Consider the following 24,528-nt stretch of genomic DNA (forward strand, 5'->3'; position numbering starts at 1 on the left):
CAGGTATTTGTGACCTGGATTGGCCACTGTTGGAAACAGGATACTGGGCTTGATGGACCTTTGGTCTGTCCCAGTATGGCAATACTTATGTACTTACTTATGTACTGGGCCTGTATCAGTTCCTCAAAGGATACAGACATTTTTGAATGAAAGTGCTTCAGAGGGTTGCACATGTGAAGCATGTCTACAAAGTCCAGATCCTGTTCTAGCAGAATGCCCCCTGTTACCTTGCCCTGGCAATCTGCATGCACATCACGGTAAAAGCAGAGTCTAGCTTCGATCTGTCTCCTGTGAAATATGAGGATGGCCCCTGACCTGTCCTCTTGTTTTTGTCGTAAGTACCTAGCTGGTATTGTGTCGGTTCAGATCTCTGTGCATTTCTGCTGATTGATTTATGTGTCTAAGTGAATCATTTGTACTACCCAATTTTTACCCATAGACGTTACTGACTAGTAAAATATCCCCTCACCCTTGCCCTTCTACTGCAGAAATAGCAGCCCAAACTGAAACTGTGATGTGTCTGCTGAGGGTGTGTGTTATGTCCACTTCAGTACAGGCTTCCAGTTTTTTGTCATCTTATGACAATGGACAACTGCTTAGTATATCTGGAGAATTGGTTTATTTAACTGCATTGCCTCCTTTTGAATGATTACTTATTTAAATGCACTGGTCCTCTGGGATTATTGCTTCTTTACAGAGATTAATTTGTAGACAGAAAGAAATTGGAACTGTGGAGCTAGAGAAGGGGCGGGAGCAACAGGAAAAAAGAGACTCAATTATGGACAGATGATTGAAAGCTCCACGCTGTTCCAAACAGCACTCTAAAAATAGCACTGGAACAGTGCGGGGCATTACCGCCCCTATGATCTGAAATAATAGCATTCAAATTTAAGCATAGGGTAAGAGTGCGGAAGGATTGTGTCTGAGCATGCGCTGTCAAAAGCCCAGACCTGTCAAACACAGGGGCTGGAGGTCCATGGAACCACCAGACCCCAACTATCCCCACCCCGAGTCAACCACCAGACCACCCCTACCCTATCTCTAGTCCCCCCGACCCCCCCTCTAGCACCTGTGTTTGCTTCTGATCATCGGCCCATTAGAGAGCAAAGTGACTATTCCTTGCTCTGCCACAGGCTCACTCCCTCCCCTACTCTTCGATATAGGCTGCCTGGGATGGAGGGGCTGAAGCAGAACACCTCTGCTGCTCTGGAGTCTGAAAAGAAGTGGTGAAACTGTGTTCTGGACTGTTCTCCCAAAAAATAAGCCTTACTTCTTTATAAGCATAGAAGAGTAACCTAAGATAATGATCTTGGAAGCCTTCAATCTGTTATGGCCCACATTCTAATGGCTTAGAAGTCCAACATTTCACTGTTAGCACCTCTGCTGGGAATTAAAAATCACTGTGACAATTTCAAAACAATACTCGACTGACACAATTCATTTGTTCAAGATATATTTTAATTGAGAAAATCCAGTGGGGATTCCTAAAAGTACCAGTGAGGGCATGTTCAGAATTCCCTGTCAGTGGATTGGTGAGTTAGGGCCACCTAGCAGTTAAGAGTTTCAGGCTCTTAACTGCTCCCATCAGAGCACTCTTACTCAGTAAATGGCCTCCCTGTTAATTACCCTTGCTTAATTTAATCATGTGTTTGAACTGTAGTGAACTGCAACTGAAAAAGACAAAAGAAGTCTACACCAAAGAAACAGATATAATTTGGGAGGGCAAAATCAGTCAAATAAAAATCTGGAAGAAAAGTACACATACCTGCTGTCTGCATACCCCATTTTTGAGAGGTGAATTAATGAACATCCTACAGACTGCCTTGGGATATGTGAGCCTGCTTCTAGTACTAAAATTAATATGAACTATCATTTGATGCCTTGAATGGATCACAATTTTTTTAAATGCAAAATACATTGAAATATGTTTCCTATTGCTATTATTTCAAATTTTACAGATATTTATTTCACATTCTAACAATTTTCCCCACAGAATAATTTTTCAAAGCACGGTGTTGCATGCAGAAGAGAGTGCTGCCTGATCACTGAGAAATCCAGATGCTGCCAGACCATGCCTATAATGCAAGCCAGAAGACCTAGAAAATCAGCACTGTAATGAAATACGCCTAGGAGTTAAAGTACGCCTAAATTTCCACGCAGTGTATAGAATACACGGATCGCCCATCCACGTGACTAAATTTAGTGGCTGGCAGTTACGTCAAGCAAAACTTGGTATAAATACTGAGGCCTAAATGAGGCATGGACCAAATGTATCCTATAACGCACATAGATTTTATAAATACACATGACCCACCCATTCTATGCCTATGACCCCACCCCCTTTTCAATTCCGACTTAGAATTTATGCTCATCACGTTATAGAAAATGCCAATTAGTGTCAATAATTGCTTAAGTGGCAATTATGAGCACTGATTGGCTTGTTAACTAATTAAGGCAGTCTTTTACTAAGGTGCACTAGCGTTTTTAGCGCATGCTAAAAATAGGCACGCGCTAAATGCTAGTGATGCCCATAGGAATACATTATCCACTTTAAATAGTATCGTTATTACACTTAATGGAGGGGGTTTCTCATACATAAATCCTTATCACTACCCAGCTCCAATTACTCCTTATCAATATCTTCTACATAATACTTAGAGGGTACTGAGTATTGGATCCATCAGATAACCATGTCGCCACCATTCAGGCTATATATATGAGCCAGGCATTTTGTTATGGTGGGCATTCATTCATCATTGATCCATATTTTTCAATATTTTAGTTTTCTACTTTCACCCAATAGCTAGAATTAAGTATTATGTAAAGGATATTGGTAAGGAGTAATTGGAGCTGGGTAGTGATAAGGATTTAATTACATAGGAATACATTGGCATTTTTACCATGTAGCACACGCCTATTTTTAGTGCATGCTAAAAACGCGTGCCTTGTTAAAAGAATCCATTAGTTGTGCACACAAATCCAGAATACAATTGAATTTCTGTGTGCAACTTAAAGTTGCACTATAAAGAACTCAGGGGTTAATGTGTTCAAGTTATTCCACAGCCAAAATAAGGTAGAACTGATCTCTCAATAAATCAGCGGAATTAGAAGAGGTTCAATGAAGAGCAACCAAAACGATAGAGGGGATGGAACTGCTCCCATATGAGGAAAGGTTAAAGAGGTCAGGGCTCTTCAGCTTGGAAAAGAGATGGATGAGTGCTGTGGAGCAGGTGGAGGTGAACTGATTTTTCACTCATTCGAAAAGTACAAAGACCAGAGGAAACGCAATGAAATTGCATGGAAATACTTTTAAAACAAATAGGAGGAAATATTTTTTCACTCAAACAATAGTTAAGCTCTGGAACTCGTTGCTGGAAGATGTGGTAATGGTGGTTAGCATATCTGGGTTTTAAAAAGATTTGGACAAGTTTCTGGAGGAATCATCCATAGTCCATTATTGAGATGGACATGGGGAAGCCACTGGTGGCCCTGGGATTGGTAGCATGGAGTGGTGTTACTATTTGGGTTTCTAGGTACTTGTGACCTGGATTGGCCACTGTTGGAAACAGGATACTGGGCTAGATGGATCATTGGCCTGACCCAGTATGGCTACTCTTATGTTCTTAAATAAACAACATGCAGAGAGAAAATTTCAGACAAAAACAAGGAATGAGAAGCATGTTGCCTGAGCCTCACTCTCTTCAAGACCTTATTAAAAATGTACTTTTTTTTTGCTTGTTTTCCCCTCTTCAACAATATGATTTTCCATACTAATCCATTGTTTTTCTGGCCTCTCAGCAGTTACTCCCCCTTGGATTCACTTGTCTCGTGTCTCTTTTCTTCACTCCCTCCCTTCCTATTCTTTCTCTATTATAGGCTATTCAGATTAAAAATCTTTCCTCTGCCCTTATAATGACCTGATTGTAACTTAGTATTCCTGTTGTCTCTCTCCCTCCTTACCCTGTAATTTATAATGACATTTTTGTAAACCACTTAGATGTATTGGCTATTTGTGGTATATTAAATAAATGTGAAATATGGAGCTGTATTGCCATAGAAAGCCCCATGTGCCAATATAAGCAATTTAAATAACATGAGAAACGTAAGGTAGCCAGTGAAATTGCATATATAAAGGGGTAACATGATCATGTTTATCAATGTTATCCAAAAATCTTATGACAACATTTTGTTACGTTTGTAAGAGCGTTAGAGTTAAATCAAGTAAGCCTAAATATACTATGGGGCTTTCAAAGCACTTAGACTTACAAAGTTCCATAGGTTACTGTGTTGCCATAATTGAAGCAAGACATCAGAAATGAGTGAAGCAAAGTATATAAATTGGGTATAGTCAGAATGTGCAGGGTTGGTCAAACCCAGTAAGCGGGGTAAGCACAGCAGGGGGGCGCCTGCCTTCAAGGGCGCTGCTGCGGCACTGCGCCACCATACCGCGCCGCTCTTGGGGATTTAACTCTTTTATTTACCTCAGTCCCAGCGGCCGCATCATTTCAAAGCCCTGCCCGTCTCTAGCCTTCCCTCCCTTCGTGAGTTCATTCCGCAGAGTCCCGCCTTCTGACGTCATTTCCTCGAGGGCAGAACTCTGAGGGAATGAACTCACAAAGGGAGGGAAGGCTAGAGAAGGGAAGGGCTTTGAAATGACCCGGCCGCTGGGATGGAGGTAAATTAAAAAAGACTTAAATCACACAGAGTGGCAAGAAGGAAAAGGGGGATGTTTGGGGGAGAAGAGGGCGGGCAGGTGGCCTTAAATGGGAGGGGGTGGGGGCGAAGGAGAAGCGCTGGACATGGATGGGAGTGGGAGGGGAAGGCAGGGGAGGGGACAGAGGAGAATCGCTTCTCCACCACCGCCAACTCCAGGCTCCGCTCATTCTGCCTCGCCTCACCCTATGCTTGGAACAACCTTCCTGAACCCTTACGCCAAGCCCCCTCCCTGCCCATCTTCAAGTCTTTGCTTAAAGCCCACCTCTTCAATGCTGCGTTCGGCACCTAACCCTTACCGTTCAGTGAATCCAGACTGCCCCAATTTGACTGCCCCTATCGGACCGACCGTTCACTTGTCTATTAGATTGTAAGCTCTTTGAGCAGGGACTGTCTCTCTTTGTTAAATTGTACAGCGCTGCGTAACCCTAGTAGCGCTCTAGAAATGTTAAGTAGTAGTAGTAGTAGTAGTAGTAGTAGAATTGCTGGGTATGGATGGAGGGGGCAGGGGAGAGAAGAGAATTGCTGGATATGCATGGAGGGCAGGGGAGAAAGGGTTGCTGGACATGGGTGGATAGAGGGGAGAGCAGGGGAGAGAGGAGGGTTGCTGGACATGGGTGGATGGAGGGCAGGGGAGAGAGGATGGTTGCTGGACATGGATGGAGGGGAGTGCAGGAAGAGAGGAGAATTGTTGGACATGGATGGAGAGGAGGGAAGGGAAGACAGGAAGGAGATGCACATGGATGAAGGGGAGAAATTCTGGACACACATGGAGGGGAGGGAAGACAGAGGAAGGAGATGCACATGGATGGAGGGGAAGGGAGAGAGAAGAAATGCTTGACATGGATGGAGGGGAGGGAACAGGGGTGTAGCCAGACAACAGACTTTGGGTAGGCCAAGGCAAGAAGTGGGTGGGCACCAAGTGTGCTCCCCCCCCCCCCCCCCAAGCACCACCCAAAAAATATCTTAGCTGGTAGAAAAATGCTTCTTTCCACCTTGGCAGTCTGCAGCAGCATGCGCAGGTGCCGGTATCGTGAAAAGTAGCGTTTTCATTACCATCAGGAGAAAGTCTTCAGCTGGCCGAGCTTGGGATCCCACCAGCTACCACTAAACGTGTGCTACTGTTCGGTGGGCCTGAGCCCTGCCTGTGGCTATGCCACTGGGAGGGAAGAGAGAGGAAGGAGATGAGATGAGATGAGGGAAAAGGGAGAAAACCTGCACATGGTTGGAGAAAATAGGCAGAAGCTGGATCCACTGCACAGTCAAGTCTGCAGAGGACCCAGCTTTTACTTAAGGATGTAAGGCAAGAAATGAAGAAGAAAGGAGGAAAGTAAAGAAATAAATGGAAAGGAAGCTCTGGAAACGGAGTTAAGAGGACAGATAGCAGCAGAATCAGGTACTGGGCCAGCCTGAACAAAAAAACAAAGTCACCAGACAACAAAGGTAGAAAAAATCATTTTATTTTCATTATAGTGTTTGGAATATGTCCACTTTGAGAATCAGGTGCTCAACATTAAAAGTTTATATTTATTTACTTATTTATGGCATTTTATCCCACATTAAACATGAATTAGATTGGAACCTGGGAGCACGGTGGGAGAAGAGAGAAAGGAGATGCTGGTGGGAGGGCGCAAACTGATAGTCTGCAGGGGGGCACCAGAGACCCCAGGACCGGCCCTGAGAATGTGTTTAACTGACCGTATTATTCTTAAAGCACAAAATACCCACATTGGATAGTTGAATGCCAAAACCTAGATGAGCGTCAATTAAGATACCCAGACATGATTGGGGATGCTAAATTCAATAGAAATAACTCTTCAATAGATGCATGACAGAGTTTGCTCACAGAACTGGCACCTTGACGTCAGAAGAAGGTGGGGCAGTGAGCAGCGAACAAGGGAAGGCTAGAGACATCGGGACTGGGAGCGCCGCCTCCTTCACTGATGCTGCGCTGCCGGAGGAAGGTAAATTTAAAAGAAAAAAAAAAGGAACGGGATCTTGGGGGGGAGAAGAGGGCGGGCAGTTCCTACATGGGAGCGGGAGGGCAGGGTAAGCACGCAGCGGCGGCGCCCCCCAGAGGATAGCGCCCCCCTGCGGCGCTTACCCCGCTTACCGCATCGGCACGGCCCTGCCTCTGGCAACTACCGGCAAAAATCCGTGAAGGACTATCATATCAATTTTGCACACTAACAGATCTACTAAAGTGCTGGATACAACCAGAATAGATAGTTATTTCAGTATCACCTAGCAGTACTATCTCTCAGATGAATGAATAAGTTGTAAACAAGACTCCTGATGAAGGCCTAGTGCCGAAACACGAGTCATGTCAAGTCTTGTTTGTTCAACCAATAAAGTACTGACAGCTACACCTTGATTTTCTAGTCATTGTGTGCTTGTCTTTTCTGCTTACCTTGTTTCTGCTGTGGTGTGCAGAGGATTGTTCTTCTATACTATGGGCGGAGAACAGGCATGAAAGCGTTAACCAGCTAGCACTTTAGGATTATCGTGTGCTACATGGCTAACACTGGGTTAATGCGGGAATATTCCACGTTAATTTTTTCAGGTCTCAGGGACTAATGAACAAATTAGAATGGGACTTGCAAAAATAAAAACAGAAAAAGTCTTATTTTACTGCTGCATTAAAAATAGGTAAAGAACAAGAGAAATTTCTAAGGGCGTTTTTACAAAGCCACACTAGTGATTCCTGCATGGCAAATGAGAGGGAAGCCCATTCACTTCCTATGGACTTCCTCTCATTTGCCATGTGGGAATCGCTAGTGTGGCTTTGTAAAGATGCCCTAAGGGGCCCTTCCCCAATCAGCATTACTGCCGGGGAAGCATGTGCACCCAGCAGTAATTCCAATTTTGGCGTGTGCCGAATCCCAGGGTAGAAAATAATTTTCTATTTTCTGCCATGGGGGCGGTCCCAGCAGTAACCAGCAGCAGGCCCATATTGGCATGCAGTGCATGGTAACCACGTGGTTCGCACGTAAACCCTTATTGCTAGGTCATTGAGTGGTGGTAAGGGCTCAGGCCATAAATAGCACATTCTAGTTTTAATAATAGCGCAGGCCCATTTTCCTGCCCATTAAGAAATAGCCTTTTTCCCAGTTGTGGTAAAAAATGGACCAGCGTGTGCCTAAAAGATGCGCCCACACTACCGCAGACCACTTTTTTCCGTGGCTTTGTAAAAGGACCCCTAAATTCACTAAGCCCATTTTATTTAAGGCATTTTATAGCACACTAGTAAAAAAGGACTGTTACTCAAAAAAATGAAACAGGCACTAGCAAAGCTATCTTGTAATGGCAATTATGTTTTTAAGGCTCGCATCGAAGCGATTTCTCCTCTCTCTCTCCTGCCCTCCCCTCCATTTCCAGCGATTCTTCCCTCCCATCCCCTCCGTGTCTTGCGATTCTGACCTCCCCTCCAAGTGCAGCGATTCTCCTATGCCCTGCTGTCCCCTCCATGTCCTGTGATTCTGGCCTCCCCTCCATTTCCAGCGATCCTCCTCTGCCCTGCCGTCCCCTCTGTGTCCTGCGATTCTGGCCTCCCCTCCATGTCCAGCGATTCTCCTCTGCCCTGCCCTCCCATCTGTGTCTCGCGATTTTACCCTCCCCAGCGATCTCCCTGCCCCCTCCCATCCGTATCCCGCGATTCTCCTCTCCTCCCATCTCATCCCTGCCTATCGATTCATCTTTGCCCTGCCCTCCCCTCACCTCGATGTCCCGCGATTCTATCCTCCCTTCATGTCCTGCACCATGCCCTCCCATCCGTGTCCTGCGATTCTGCCCTCCCCAGCGATTCTCCTCTGCCCTCCCATCCAGCGTTCCCTGCAGGCAGGTTGTGCTCGCGTCCCCTCCAGTGTTCCGTTGTCTTCACTTGCTTACGTTCATAACATCCTGATGTCAGTTTGCCTCCAGCGTTACCTTCCCTCTCACTGTCCCGCCCTCCTCTGACATCATTTCGTCTTTATGCGAAGGTGGGACAGTGAGAGGGAAGGGAACACTGGAGGCTTTCTGACATCAGGATGTTACGAATCCAGACAGCCAGCCAGCCAGCCAGGCATAGAACGTTGAGGTACAAAGTCTCTCGTTAAAATACGTTGTCCATTTGGTAATGCATTTTAGTAAACCTGCCTTACCAATCCAATATTAACACCCCAAATTCAAGCAGTTGCAACCCAGCTTATGAAAAGCAGGAAACACAAAAGGAACGCTGGTAATGAAAACTCTAGGACCTACTCTGGAGCACCAGTACACTTCCCATTAGCAGGTACAAACTGGAAAATGGAACAAGCTGGACTGTGCAGATCTCTACATTGAAACTATGCAAGCAAAGCACAGAGAGACACATACCAAACACAGACTAGAAATAGAAGTATCCAGATGAAAACTGAGCTGTGAACTCCACGAAACCAGCCTTTGTAATGCAACACTAGAGAAACAGAAACAGAAATGCATTTTCTCTTGCAAAATACAAATATATCAGAAAACCAAAGACTTCCCACAAAGCACTTAACAAGCAATAATGAGCAATAATTATCCCCGTCAACTTCTAAGCAGCTTGTAGATCCAAGGGAAAAACACAATTTGAAGTGCCTGTTTACAAATACTAGAAGCCTAAAAAGTAAGATGGGAGAGTTAGAGTATATAGCACTAAATGATGAGGTAGATATAATAGACATCTCAGAGACTTCGTGGAAAGAGGACAATCAATGGGACACTGTGTTAAAAGGGTACAAATTGTATCGCAATGATAGAACAGATCAAATTGGAGGGCGGCTTGTGCTATGTTAAAGAGGGAATTAAAATAAACATTCCACATGAAACACATAGCAGCGTGGAATCATTATAGATTTAAATTCCATGTATGAAGGGAAGGAGTATTCTTGTAGGGCTGTACTACCGTCCACCAGGAGAGAACGAACAGACAGATGAAGAAATGTTTACAGAGATTAGGAAAGCTGGCAAATTGGGCAACACTATAATAATGGGTGATTTCAATTACCTTGTATAATATCGGAATAAGTAGAATCCAAAATCCACAATAGTCCAAAAACAATTCTACAACCAACTTTGAGTGTTCAAGAGTAGATGGAAATCAAATGAAAAAATAGTGGAGAAAAAAAGACCTCAGTAAATACCGGATACACCTCTTTGTAAAGGACACGCCTTTTAAATAGAGAGGGAACCTCTTAATCATTAGTCTTTAAAAAAAAACTCCACTTCATTTACTTTCATATTCATAATACCATCTCACCCCTGTAAACACTCATTAAGGGCGGACACACTGCTTCATATCAAAAAGCCAAAAAATTAAGTATTACTTATCTTGGACAGTGACCATTTCCATCTGTGAAACTTCACGAATTTCTTTCTTTTACTTCTCTTTCTCTTTCTTTGTAATTCCCGACAGGGAAGCCCTGTTTCGCCACTATCTGGCTGCTTCAGGGGAAAATATACTTATTCAACACCTCCAAGAACAATTGACTCGCCAGCATACTGTCCTCTGGCCTCTACATAGAAATTGCGGTCGGCGTCTTTGTTGAATCTTACAGATTAAATACTCAGCATCTGACGTCATTCCGTTCCCATGACGTATATTCACAGGAATGCTTTCCATTCAATAGATCCATTTAAACCCCTCAGTATAACAGTTTGCAAAGTGAAAATATACCTCTGCTCCTTTCTTCTCAACAGACTCCTGATGTCTCCCCTTCTCTCCGTAACTTGAACCTGCTCTATTACCATACATTTCAGTTCTGAAAAATCATGCTGCTTATCCACGCAATGAGTCACCATAGGTTCATTCAATTTTTTTGACTGTATGCAATGCCTATGTTCAATCAGTCTAGTCTTCAACGCCCGTGAGGTCTGCCCAACATAGTTCAATCCACACGGGCAAGTAATGACGTAGATCACATTCATCGATGTACAATTAGTGATAGCACGACAAGCATGCACCTTTCCTGTATTCTGATCTACAAATTCTTTAGTTGTCATCATATTCACTCATACAGAGCATTTCCCACAGCTACTATGCATACCTTCATGAGTATGACTCATGCTTTGTCTATTCCAAATATCCGCAGGGCATAGGATATCACTCAGATTGCTATTCCTTTGATATGCAAATAAAATCCTCAGATTTTGCAAGCAAGGGTGAACCTGTAAAAGGGGTAAATGCTTTTTTATAATCTTAGACATGATTTTCGAATGCGAGTTAAATTTCGTTACAAATGTCAATATCTCTTCATCAGATTGAGACTCCACTTTCCGTTGTAGCAACCACTCTCTATGATTATGATATGTTCTTTTTTTTGCTGTAGATACTAACTTGTTAGGATAACCCCTATCCAACAATTTCATCTCCAACTTGTTTGCATGTTGATAAAACTAGTCTCTTGTGGAGCAGATTCGTCTATATCTAAGAAATTGAGCTGTTATACCGAGGGGTTTATATGGATCTATTGAATGGAAAGCGTTCCTGTGAATATACGTCATGGGAACGGAATGATGTCAGATGCTGAGTATTTAATCTGGAAGATTCAACAAAGACGCCGACCGCCATTTCAATGTAGAGGCCAGAGGACAGTATGCTGGCGAGTCAATTGTTCTTGGAGGTGTTGAATAAGTATATTTTCCCCTGAAGCAGCCAGACAGTGGCGAAACAGGGCTTTCCTGTCGGGAATTACAAAGAAAGAGAAAAAGAAGTAAAAGAAAGAAATTCGTGAAGTTTCACAGATGGAAATGGTCACAATCCAAGATAAGTAATACTTAATTTTTTGGCTTTTTGATATGAAGCAGTGTGTCCGCCCTTAATGAGTGTTTACAGGGGTGAGATGGTATTATGAATACGAAAGTAAATGAAGTGGAGTTTTTTTTAAAAGACTAATGATTAAGAGGTTCCCTCTCTATTTAAAAGGCGTGTCCTTTACAAAGAGGTGTATCCGGTATTTACCAAGGTCTTTTTTTTTCTCCACTATTTTTTCATTTGATTTCCATCTACTCTTGAATACTCAAAATTGATTGTAGAATTGTTTTTGGACTATTGTGATTTCAATTACCCCAATTTTGACTGGATAAATGTTATATCAGGGTCCCCTGGGAAACAGTGAGCTACTATCTAGGATAAACCCGAAAGGAAATCTACTGTAGCTGCATTTAATTTTTGAAAGAGAGACTATAATAAAATGAGGAAAATGGTTAAAAAGAAGCTAAAAGGATTGGGAGAAAGGTTAGGACACTAAAACAGCTGCAGTATAGCAGAGCAATTAGAGCCATGCTAGAAGCAACCAGCACACAGAAGCAGCTAGCTCAGGTAACACACACAGCTGCAGTATAGTAAAGCAATTAGACTCATGCTGGGAGCAGCCAGCCCACAGACACAGAGCCAGCTCTAGCAACATAGAAAGAAGAAACAGAAGCCAGCACAGAAGCTGACCACCAGAATAAGGTAAGTCAGGGAGAGGTCATGGCCACAATCGTAACACCCAGACCAGGTGCATTCCATGTATTTGCAAAGGTGGAAAGAACAGAAAACAATAGCCAGCATGTTTAAAAGGTGAAATGAAAAAGCCTGTTACAGCCAAAAGAATGCCCTTCAAAGAATGGAAAAAGGACCCAAATGAAGAAAATAAAAAGCAACATAAGCACTGACAAGTCAGATGCAAAGCATTAATAAAGAAGGCTAAAAGAGAATATGAAGAGAAATTTGCCACACAGGCTAAAACTCATAGTAACAACTTTTTCAGGTACATCAGAAGCAGAAAACCTGTTAGGGAATCAGTGGGACTGTTAGATCATGAAGGAGTAAAAGGGGCACTCAGGGAGGACAAGGGCATAGTGGAGAGACTGAATGAATTTTTTGCTTTGATCTTTACGAATGAAGATGTAAGAGATCTGCCTGTACTGGAAATGGTTTTCAAAGGTGATGATGTGGAGGAACTGACATAAAAATCGGTGAACCTGGAAGATGTACTAAGCTAAATCAACAAAATTAAAGAGTAGTAAATCACCTAGACCGGATGGCATACATCCAAGGGTACTCAAAGAACTCAAGCATGAAATTGGTGATCTGCTGTAAGTAATATGTAACATGTCATTAAAATCATCCATAGTACCTGAAGATTGGAAGGTGGCCAATTTTCAAAACGGGTTCTAGCAGTGATCCGGGAAATTACAGACCGGTAAGCCTCAGTGCTGAGCAAAATAGTGAAAACTATTATGAAGAATAAAATTATGGAGCACGTAGACAATTTTACTAAAAGGAGCATGCAGGACATGTGGGGAAGAGAGAGCAAGGCAGGCAACACGGCGACACTGGAGACTGGCACTGGACAAGGCTTCAGCTGGTGGGGCTTCGGGACCCCCACCAGCCAAGGTATTTGCTGCAGCAGTGGGCGGGGAGCGGTGGCAGATCAAATGTGCCCCACCACCACCATGGGCTTTGGCCCCCTCCCACTGTGAGGTCTGCCTACTCCCCTGGCTTGGTCACTGTTGGAAACAGGATACTGGGCTAGATGGACCATTGGTCTGACCCAGTATGGCTATTCTTATGTTCTTAATGAGCAGGAAAATCTCTGTATAATCCTGAGAGAAAGAGGAGAAAGCAACAAAATATGTCCTAGCCACTGCCAGGCAAAAGAAAAAGTGTGACCTGATCAAGGTCAAGGGGAGAATTATCCGTGTTATTGTCCTTTCTGTACAATGTCATTTTATTTTACTATATTGAAAATGATTTCTTTTCGGGGTTAGCTAGTTTTTTTTGTTTTGTTTTTTTTACCTTAACCATTTAAAGTATCACTTTAGACGTCACGTCAATCAATTTACCCCAGTCTGATCTTCGGTTACACTAGGTACCTCTTGAAAGGAGGCATCCACTCTATAAAATATTCTTGGGAAGTCAAAGGCTTCCTGCAAGGGATTAAAGGCTGTGCTTCAGTATCTCATTGGAGTTTGATGCAGTAGCAGAAGTTTTAGGTATACTGAGTCGGGGCTCTTCACTGAGAACGAGGGGGCAGGGAGCTTGGCTTCAGCTGGTCGGAGGGTTGGACCTGCTATGTGAGAAGCATTTCCATTGAGTAGCTGGTGTCTTATCGCCTCCGGTGCACGGTGCAGTCTCAGACTGGGGGAATGAGATAGAGAAGAAGCGATCAGACTGAAGAAACAGAAAAGAGAGAGATGGAGAACAGCAGTGTGACTGTGAGCGACTACAGCCCAAGCCTCCCCACCCTGTCCTCGGCTTCCGAACCTGTCACCAGCCTCTCAGATATGCCCAGCAGTGTCAGCGAGGAGCTCTGGAGCCCGCAAGGATCGGGACCCCCCAGCCCGAGCCCTTCGGGGCTGGGGGCCACTCTGCAGACTGCCACCGAGCTGCCCCCCTTCTGGGCTTCCCCTCTGAGCCACGGCATCAGTATCCTGGTGGGGGTGACCCTGTGCACCACTATGCTGGGCTTGGGCTGCACGGTAGAGCTGAGCCAGTTCGGCCAGTACTTGCGGAGACCCCTGGGGCTGCTGCTGGCTCTCATCTCCTCCTTCCTCATCATGCCCCTGGTGGCCTTCCTGCTGGCCCTCTGCTTCTCTCTCGATGAGGTGGCCGCTGTGGCCGTGCTGCTGTGCGGTTGCTGTCCCGGAGGGAACCTCTCCAACATCATGTCCGTGCTGGTCAATGGAGACATGAACCTCAGGTATTCGGTCATGCGGGGAGCGGGGATAACGCGTAATGCACAGCGCTTGCACGGGAGAGTTAGACGCAACAGATGTTAAGAAAGAAATGAGGTTCTGGAGCGACCCAGCCCCACTGAGGATTATTATTACATTCGAGGCTGTAATCGAACAGATCCTCTACAGGCGGTCGTTACTTTCTTTTAATGTTTATTTATCAAGAGCAAGCGTTGAGCATATTCAGAGCTAGAAGATGGAAATGTGTTTCTATTCAACTTTTTTTTTCCAATGGAGACTTGTAATTTGTCACAATACCTGGTCCTGGTGTTTTTTGATAGATAGATAGATAGATAAATAGCCCAAATGTTGACGTTAGCAACACTATATGAAATAATTTCTATTTAAAAAAAAAAAAAGCACAGTTTCAGCGTTGCTTTTATTTCGCTCTTTGTTAAATTGGCATTTACCATTTAGCTGGTTGTATTCGCCTTGGAATTAAATAAAAACAGGTCGTAGATATTTCAGTACCATATTTTGTATAAGTGGTCCTGATTTCAAGGATCTGAAAAAAATGTTTTTATACTCTAAAGGGAAAAAGACAGGTCTTAAGGTAGGGGAAACCCTCAAGTTGCTGAGAAAGGATGGGGAGGTGTACTCAGCCCTGTTTTCACTTTCTTTCTTTTTTATATCGGTCCAAAATCTGTAAAATTAAAACCGTTTATTGCGTTTAAAATCCTGTAAAAGATGCTCCCTGTCATATCAGACAATCGGGGTTAAATGTTCTCCGCTATTACATTAGGGATATTTTTCCTCATGGCTGAGAAACAGTAGTTTTAATTTAGCAAATAGCGATGGAGTTGTACAATTACACCACAGTCTCCAGGGTAGAGGTATTACAGGATAGCCGGTGACACTGTTGCAGTCCCACTCACAGCCTTTTTTCGAAAGTATTTTCCTTTATGTACTTAGCGTCAAACTTTAAAAAACTAGACTCCATAGCATTGCACCAGTTGTGGACAAGATGGGATGTCTGTTGGGCTCCGTGTAATTTGCACTATAAACAGATCTCTTTTTGCCTTCTTACAGTATCATCATGACCATATCCTCTACTTTGCTGGCTCTGGTGCTGATGCCCCTATGTCTATGGCTCTACAGCCGGGCCTGGATTAATACCCCTCTGGTACAGCTGCTGCCCCTGGGGACGGTGACCCTGGCTCTTTGCAGCACCCTCCTGCCCATCGGTCTGGGGGTCTTCATCCGCTACCGCTACAGCCGCGCTGCAGACCTGCTGCTAAAGGTAAGACTGCCCCCTGAGGACGTACCAGGTATTACACCCTGCCCTGCCCTGCCCTGCCCTGCTTCTCCTGTCCTCCTGTACATAGAACCAACCCCAGTCTCAGCCTTCAGACACTGCAGTCAGGCACAGAACCCAGTGTGTTTACCTTAACACAGTAATGTAATAGACTGGGCAGCAAATAACCAGTTGCGACATTCTGTATGCCCAGTTATTCCTGCCCACCCTGTAAGGACACATGCCATCTGTCAGCTTGAGTGAAACAGTTATATACAACCTGGTTTGATAATCCAGCAGTTCAGATGTTACTACTGCCCTAGAGAGCACCAAGAAATCTGTAATTCATAATGAAGGTGATAACCTCCCTTCCCCTCCCCAAAACAAATCGATTGTAAGTACTTTTGTACAAATCCTGCTAAAGACAGTATCTCCCTACCCAAGGTCTTACTGGGCATAAAGGGGGGGGGGGGGACATCAAACAATGGAGTATTAGTACAATCCCAAACCCACTTTTTAGGCTCCCAAATTTAGGAATTTAGTGAAATTGAGTTGAAATCACCAGGTTAGGAGCATAAATCCTTTGAATACTGTCCCCAGAAATTTTTGTACACCTTGAATCCTATTTAAAAATAAAAAGCCAAGGTCAAAATGTCAGATTGTGTGGACCTGGAAAAGTTACATTTAACATTTTGACTGAAAAATGTAAGAAATTGCCTCGAGCAAGTTATTGTTTTCCAGATCTAAAATTGCTAAATTTGTCCAGTAGTCGCCACCTTCTAATTCATACAGCTCCCAGATCGGTTCAGCATTCGGTGTTTGTGTTTCCTGAATTCTGAAGTGGTAGCTCTCACCCTTGTCTCTGCAGGGCTCCTACCCAATGTTCCCTCCAAGGCAGGGGTTCTCAACTAGTCCCTGGGACACACCTAGTCAATCAGGTTATCAGGGAATCCACAATGAATATGCAAGAGATAAATTTGCATACAGTACCTCCATTCTATGTAAATCTATTTCATGCATATTCATTGTGGGGATCCTGAAAACCTGACTGGCTAGGTATGTCCCCAAGGACTGGGTTGAGAATCCCTTCTCTAAGGTGTAGGCGTGTACATTGCAACTTTCCAATGGTTGCAAATCTGGCTGGTTAAACTGCTGAACCACTGAGTCTCCTTCCTTCAATGGCATAGCAGAAGAGTTTGGCTGAAGAAAAACAGATGGGATGTGTGTGCCATGGGAGAGGGAGGCTGGAGAAAGGTGGATGGGGTGTGTGCTTTGGAATTTTGGGGGAGAGAAAGGTGAAGTGGGTGGTTGTGCTTGGGAGGGAGGGAGATACCTTGAGGAAGGACAAAACAGGGATCTTGGGAGGGAGTTAGTGTGAGAGAATGGGGGCGGTGAATGTCGAGGGGTAGGGAGAGCTGCTAGATGGTGGAGAACAGGTGAATAAGAGGGCAGGGGAGAAAAGTGGAAAGTATTCACCTGGGAAAAGGGACAGAGAAAGCTGATGGAAAAGTATATGAAAGAGCTGAAAGATGTGAGAAAAGCTAGAGAGGAGCCAGGAGAGATGCCAGTGAGGGGAGGAGAAACAGAAAGATGAAAAGAATGAGGGAGAAAGGCAGAGTTTGGGGCTGGGAAGCAGAAACAGAAGTAAAAGGAGTGACTTATTCTTCCACTGTTCCTGCTGCAATGTAAGTATCTTCAGGACTACTGTAGCATTCTTCTGAAAACATTGGAGAAATACATACTGAGTACTTTGATGTTTTATGAAGACTTTTAAGCACAATGGAGAAGGGTAGTTAGTGGGGTTCCTCAGGGGTCCGTGCTAGGACCGCTGCTTTTTAATATATTTATAAATGATTTAGAGATGGGAGTAACTAGCGAGGTAATTAAATTTGCTGATGACACAAAGTTATTCAAAGTCGTTAAATCGCGACAGGATTGTGAAAAATTACAAGGACTGGGAGACTGGGCGGCTAAATGGCAGATGATGTTTAATGTGAGCAAGTGCAAGGAGATGCATGTGGGAAAAAAGAACCTGAATTATAGCTACATCATGCAAGGTTCCACGTTAGGAGTTACGGACCAAGAAAGGGATCTGGGTGTCGTTGTCAATAACACACTGAAACCTTCTGCTCAGTGTGCTGCTGCGGCTAAGAAAGCGAATAGAATGTTGGGTATTATCAGGAAAGGTATGGAAAACAGGTGTGAGGATGTTATAATGCCGTTGTATCGCTCCATGGTGCGACCGCACCTTGAGTATTGTGTTCAATTCTGGTCGCCGCATCTCAAGAAAGATATAGTAGAATTGGAAAAGGTGCAGCGAAGGGCAACTAAAATGATAGCGGGGATGGGACGACTTCCCTATGAAGAAAGACTAAGGAGGCTAGGGCTATACAGCTTGGAGAAGAGACGGCTGAGGGGAGACATGATAGAGGTATATAAAATAATGAGTGGAGTGGAACAGGTGGATGTGAAGCGTCTGTTCACGCTTTCCAAAAATACTAGGACTAGGGGGCATGCGATGAAACTACAGTGTAGTAAATTTAAAACAAATCGGAGAAAATTTTTCTTCACCCAACTCTGGAATTCGTTGCCGGAGAAAGTGGTGAAGGCGGTTAGCTTAGCAGAGTTTAAAAAGGGGTTGGACGGTTTCCTAAAGGACAAGTCCATAAACCGCTACTAAACGGACTTGGAAAACTCCAAAATTCCAGGAATAACATGTATAGAATGTTTGTACGTTTGGGAAGCTTGCCAGGTGCCCTTGGCCTGGATTGGCCGCTGTCGTGGACAGGATGCTGGGCTCGATGGACCCTTGGTCTTTTCCCAGTATGGCATTACTTATGTACTTATGCATCAAAATTCTCACTTTTCCTGACATGTTTTTTCCCCTCCCAAGCCCTTCTATTTTCCTTCTTTTTTTTTAAATTCTTTATTTATACTTTTAAATACAATATTCAAGGATTACCTTGTACAGAAATACAGGAAGAAATAAAATAATATTCAAACATTCACATATAATTCAAGGCATTATAATAAGGAAAAAAAAATATATATATATACTTAGAATGTTTAGTTGTTTTTTTTTTACTAACAATATAAATGAAAACCTTTCTTAGACCCCAATTTGAGTGAGGGGGGAAAAGAGTTAGAGAAGTATATACAAACTTATATTCAAGTTAAGGTAAAGGCTGCATTTTCTCCAAAAACAATTTCATTTCACTTGTTTCAATTCTACAAACGACTTAAGTTGTTCCGGTGAAAAGAAGGTGTATTTAGTTTGACCCAATTTAACTACACACTTACATGGGTATGCAAGAAAAAAGGAAGCACTGATATCTATTGTCTTTTGTTTTAAAGCAAGAAATAATTTCCTTTTTTGTTGAGTAGGCTTGGTGACATCTGGATATATCCACACTTTTGAACCATAGAATTGAGCTTTCAAATTTCTAAAATAAAGTCTTAGAATAGCATTGTAGCCCTGCTCAAAAACTATAGATACAATCAATGTAGCTCTGTTCATTATAATGTCCGAGGATTGTTCCAAAATATCAGAAATGTTTTGTAAATCAGGAGTGTCTTTCTCAGGGCCTTGTGCTCCTTCTCTTATTTTAGGAATATAATATATTTTGTTTAGTGGGGGTATTGTCTCAGCAGGAAAATTAAAAATTTCTATCAAGTATTTCTTAAAGGTATCTATCAGAGTTACCCCCGCAATTATAGGAAAATGCAAGAGACAGAGATTTAGGCGCCTGTTTAAATTCTCAATCTGTTCAATCTTACGTCTAATTTCCATAGAATCCTTAATATACACATTTTAAAGGCATTTAAAGTATCAACCTCTTCTTGTAAAGATTGCACTTTTGTTGTTGTCATTTTTAACAGAGTCTACTGTGTTTTTCAAATCTTCAAACTTAGTATTAAGATTAAGCACATCACCTCCAAGGTCTGCGTTACAGAAGCTATTTTCCTTCTTTTCACCTCTAATCACAGTTCATTTAATTCAGTATTACAATTGTTTCACTATAAAACAAAAACCAAACTACCCATATTGTGGCCCTTTTACTGCACCCCAGTGTGCATAAAACCAGTGAATCACATTAATCCCACATACCAGCTCGTTGCAGGTAAACAAGTTACTTAAGGAAAAACAGTTTCTGCTTTATATACAATCTGATAAAAGAGAGAAATTAGTTAGAATTAGCTGGAGATTCAGTGCTGCAGTTGCATGTTTCAACATAACAAACCTATGACACATTTCGAGAATGGAGGGAAAAAAACAATCCAGTGATTTAATAAACCATATCTGCTTCTGTGCAAATCCCATTAAAGACCAGGTTTCACTTTAAATTGTTTCTTACTGATGGGCAAGAAAACAGAGCATCTTAGAAAATAGAGCATGCATGCAGAGACCCCACCCACATCACCCTGCAGTGCTGAAGCTTGCTAAGCACAGTACTGGGGTCACTCTGAGAGGCTAGAGAGGGTGCCAAGTAGGCACTGGTTACTGTTAAAGAAACAGGAATTGGCAGTTCCGTTATTCAGATCCCAGGCTTCCTAGTCTCGCAGTTTAGCCAGTTATAAAAAATGAATGATGATGGACATGAGTAACACCATAGTATCTGCTTTAGAAGTCATCATGTAGAAACTGTATTTGACAACAGTATCTCTCTATCTGAGAGGTGTGAGCATGGGGGTCTCAACCCAGACCTTCTTGTACAGCACTGCTTCTCAATCCAGCCCTTGGGGCACACCCAGCCAGTCGAGTTTTCAGGATAGCCACAATGAATATGCATGAGAAAGATTTGTATGCACTGCCTCCTCAGTATGCCAATCTGGCTCATCTATATTCATTGTTGATATCCTGAAAAACCTGGCTGGGGGTGTCCTAAGAAACAGTACTGAAGAGGAATTGCCCTGCACTGTATGAATCCCAGTGATCATTTGTCTTAGAACAGGCTTATCCACATTCAGTCCTTGAGGGCTGCAAACGGGTCAGGTTTTCAGGATATCCCTAATGAATATGCATGAAAACATTTGCATGCAGATCTCTCACATACATATTCATTAGGGATATCCTGAAAACCTGGTCTGCCCATAATATGGCCCTTTTAACCATCTCTCTGACCTCATGTACACATTTCTTTAAATTAGTCACCTTATTTTCTAACTCCTCTTACTCTCTTACCTATCTATATGTTCCATCTTTGATTATACCCTTCACTGTCAATTAAAATGTTCTATTACGTATTATGTTGACATTGTAAGTAGTATACTATCAGGCTTATTTTCGAAAGAGAAGGACGCCCATCTTTCGACACAAATTGGAAGATGGGCGTCCTTCTTGCAGGGTCACCCAAATCAGCATAATTGAAAGCCGATTTTGGACTTCCTTAACTGCTTTCCGTCGCTGGGATGACCAAAGTTTCCCGGGGGTATGTCGGAGGTGTAGCGAAGGCGGGACTTGGGTGTGCCTAACACATGGGCGTCCTCGACCCATAATCGAAAAAAGAAGGGGTCCCTGATGAGCACTTGGATGACTTTACTTGGTCCTTTTTTTGTTACAACCAAGCATGAAAAGGTGCCCAAACTGACCAGATGACCACCTGAGGGAATCGGGGATGACCTCCCCTTACTCCCCCAGTGGTCACTAACCCCCTCCCACCCTCAAAAAAATTCTTTAAAAATATTTTTTGCCAGCCTCAAATGTCATACTCAGGTCCATCACAGCAGTATGCAGGTCCCTGGAGCAGTATTAGTGGGTACAGTGCACTTCAGACAGGCAGACCCAGGCCCATTCCCCCCACCTGTTACACTTGTGGTGGTAAATGTGAGCCTTCCAAAACCCACCAGAAACCCACTTAACCCACATTTAGGTGTCCCCCTTCACCCATAAGGGCTTTGGTAGTGGTGTACAGTTGTGGGTAGTGGTTTTTGGGGGGCTCAGCCCACACGGTACGGGAGCTATGCACCTGGGAGCAATTTCTGAAGTCCACTACCATGCCCCCTAGGGTGCCCAGTTGGTGTCCTGGCATGTGAGGGGGTCCAGTGCACTATGAATGCTGGCTCCTCCCACGACCAAATGAGTTGGATTTGGTTGTTTTTGAGATGGGCGTCCTCGGTTTCCATTATCGCCAAAAACCGGGGACAACCATCTCTAAGGTCAACCTAAATGTTGAGATTTGGGCGTCCCTGACCGTATTATCGAAACGAAAGATGGACGCCCATCTTGTTTTGATAATACGGGTTTCCCCGCCCCTTCACGGGGACGTCTTGCAAGGACATCCTCAGAAAAACTTGGGCGTCCCTTTCGATTATGCCCATCCACGTCATACTTTGTATTGTTATTTGAATATTTTTACTGCTGTAATTGTCTATTGCTCATGCTTGATTTAGTCCTATTGTATGCCACCTTGAGTGAATTTCTTCAGAAAGGCGGTAAATAAATCCTAATAAATAAATAAGTCTGCCTTAGAGACATAGGAGTACTAGGGGTGTCCCAAAACAACAGGATAAAGAAAAAATAATTATCAGGATTTTTTATATGTTATTAGTGCATACACTTCCAAAAGAGCCTGCATTCGTAAAGCAATATTGCTCCCTTAAGGAATTTTTTTTTTTACCATGAATGAGGGGGTTTCAACCCAGTCCTCGGGACATACCTAGCTAGGTCAGATACATGACATACATTCACAAAGAAAGGACGCAGTGCATGCAAATATCTCTCATGCATATTCATTGTTGATATCCTGAAAACCTGACTGGCTAAGTATGTCCCAAGGATTGGATCGAGAACGCCTTCCCTAAACAGAATGAACATTCCTATAAGTGACCCAGGAAGCAATACAAAATGAACACTTCTGAGCTGCCCATTCCTAAGGGTGTGCATCAGTGAAGCAAGTAAATGAAATAAGAGATCACCGATAAAATCTATTTTGGATCCAATTTCTCCTTCTTAGGTAGCCAACTCTGGAATGCCCTCCCAAGACCTATCAGATCAATCGGTGGCTATCTACCCTTCCGGAAATCACTAAAAACCCATCTGTTCAAGCAAGCCTATCCTAATAGCCCAAACTAATTCTATGAATCCTACTATCCATCACATATCCAGGAGACAACGACAATGACCTTGGCTATCTTTCTAACCAAAATTCCATTTGCTTATCCTGTACCCATCCCCCTCCTGCCTCTTCTAACCTTGTTTACACCTCTCCTACTCCTCACCCCTGTCCTTCTTTACCTATCATTTTTGTTATTCTGTTATATTTAACTTTTATTTTCTCATCAATATCCTGTAATCCCTATTACTATGTAAGCCGCATTGAACCTGCTTTGAGTGGGAAAGCATGGGGTACAAATGTAATAATAAATAAATAAATAAATATATGTTAAACACCAGAGGAAAAGCGGTGCACGCTTGCCAGAGTTCTCTCTTAAACTTTTCAAGCTACAGATGCTCATGTTTAAAGGAAGAGGACAAAAGAACCAGAACAACTCAACAGATAAAACTGTGCTGACAGTCTTATTGCACAGACTTGAAACAGGGGCAAATGGATTACCTTCCTGCAACTTCTGAAGAGATAAAAGTCTCTGGGAAGCCTTACCTTGGTGGTTAGAAAAGTAACAGAGGAAAGGAGTAGTGAAACTTCCACAATCCAATAGGCTGCAAAATCCAAGGCAAAATGCCTTCACCAAAGGCATAAGAAAATAAGAACAGTCATACTGGGTCAGACCAATGGTCCATCTAGCCCAGTATCCTGCTTCCAACAGTGGCCAATCCAAGTCACAAGTACCGGGCACAAACCCAATTAGTAGCACCATTCCATGCTACCAATCCTGGGGCAAGCAGTGGCTTCCCCCATGTCTATCTCAATAACAGACTATGGACTTTTCCTCCAAGAACTTGTCCAAACCTTTTTTTAAACCCAGATATGCTAACTGCCATTACCACACCCTCCAGCAACGAGTTCCAGATTATGCCAAATGAATCAAATTGATTTCTCTGACTGGGTAACAAAAGAACGGGATCAAGAGCATGCACTGGATGTGGCCTACCTAGATTTCAGCAAAATCTTTGGTACTGTTGCTCATAGGAGGCTCATGAATTAATTGAGCAGCTAGAGGAATGGGCCCAAGAGGGTAAACTGGATCAGAAATTGATTGACTGATAAGTGGCAGTGGGTGGTGGTAAATTGAACTCACTCAGAAGAAAGGTGAGTTGTGAAATGTCTTCAGGAACTCTCTTTGTGAGCAATATTGAAAAGGGTTAGAAGGAAAAGTTTGCCTTTTTGCAGATGACAGAGAGATTTGCAACAGAGCTGACAATCATGAAAATCATGAGAACTGATCTACAAAAATTAGAAGCTTAGACTAATGCTTGGCAGTTAAGCTTTAATATGAAGAAATATAGAATGATATATTTGGAGTGTAGAAATCCAAAGGAGCTGTATGTGATAGGAGGACAGAGGCTGATGTGCACAGAGCAGGAAAGAGGCTTTGGAGTGGTGAGGGGCATTTTCAATATGGCGTCTAAGTTGGACTTTGGACGTCTTGTGTTAAACAGCCCAAATCAAAAACATGACCATGTTCGAAAAACCGCAAAATATCTATCTCTTTGTTTCAAAAATATTGTTTATAACAAGGTTTTGTGCTCTGTGCATTTATCTTTTCAGGCCATTTTTGAAAAAAAAAAATAAAAAGTACAAGTGAAAAACATAGAAAATCAAGCCATTGGGATGTAGGAGGGACCCAGCATTTTTAGTAGACTGTTCCCCCAGATATCCCAGGAGAGCAATGCAGTGCCCTAGGTGGCACTGCTATGGACTTCATATAAATGCCCCCAAGTACACACCTCACCATTGCAT

At 43.2% G+C, this 24,528-nt stretch overlaps 1 protein-coding gene across 1 annotated transcript in view; it reads left to right on the top strand.

Moving 5' to 3' along the window:
- The first annotated feature begins 13,861 nt into the window (after nucleotides 1-13,861).
- The window catches only part of SLC10A4 (solute carrier family 10 member 4), a 31,782-nt gene continuing 21,115 nt past the window's right edge, over nucleotides 13,862-24,528 (top strand). The window contains exons 1-2 of the mRNA XM_030192640.1: nucleotides 13,862-14,402; nucleotides 15,466-15,676. Coding sequence (XP_030048500.1) covers nucleotides 13,897-14,402; nucleotides 15,466-15,676 — 717 coding nt within the window. The 5' untranslated portion in view covers nucleotides 13,862-13,896. The remainder of the gene's footprint in view (nucleotides 14,403-15,465; nucleotides 15,677-24,528) is intronic.

This window comes from Microcaecilia unicolor, chromosome 2, assembly GCF_901765095.1.
Source record: "Microcaecilia unicolor chromosome 2, aMicUni1.1, whole genome shotgun sequence".
NCBI lineage: Eukaryota > Metazoa > Chordata > Amphibia > Gymnophiona > Siphonopidae > Microcaecilia > Microcaecilia unicolor.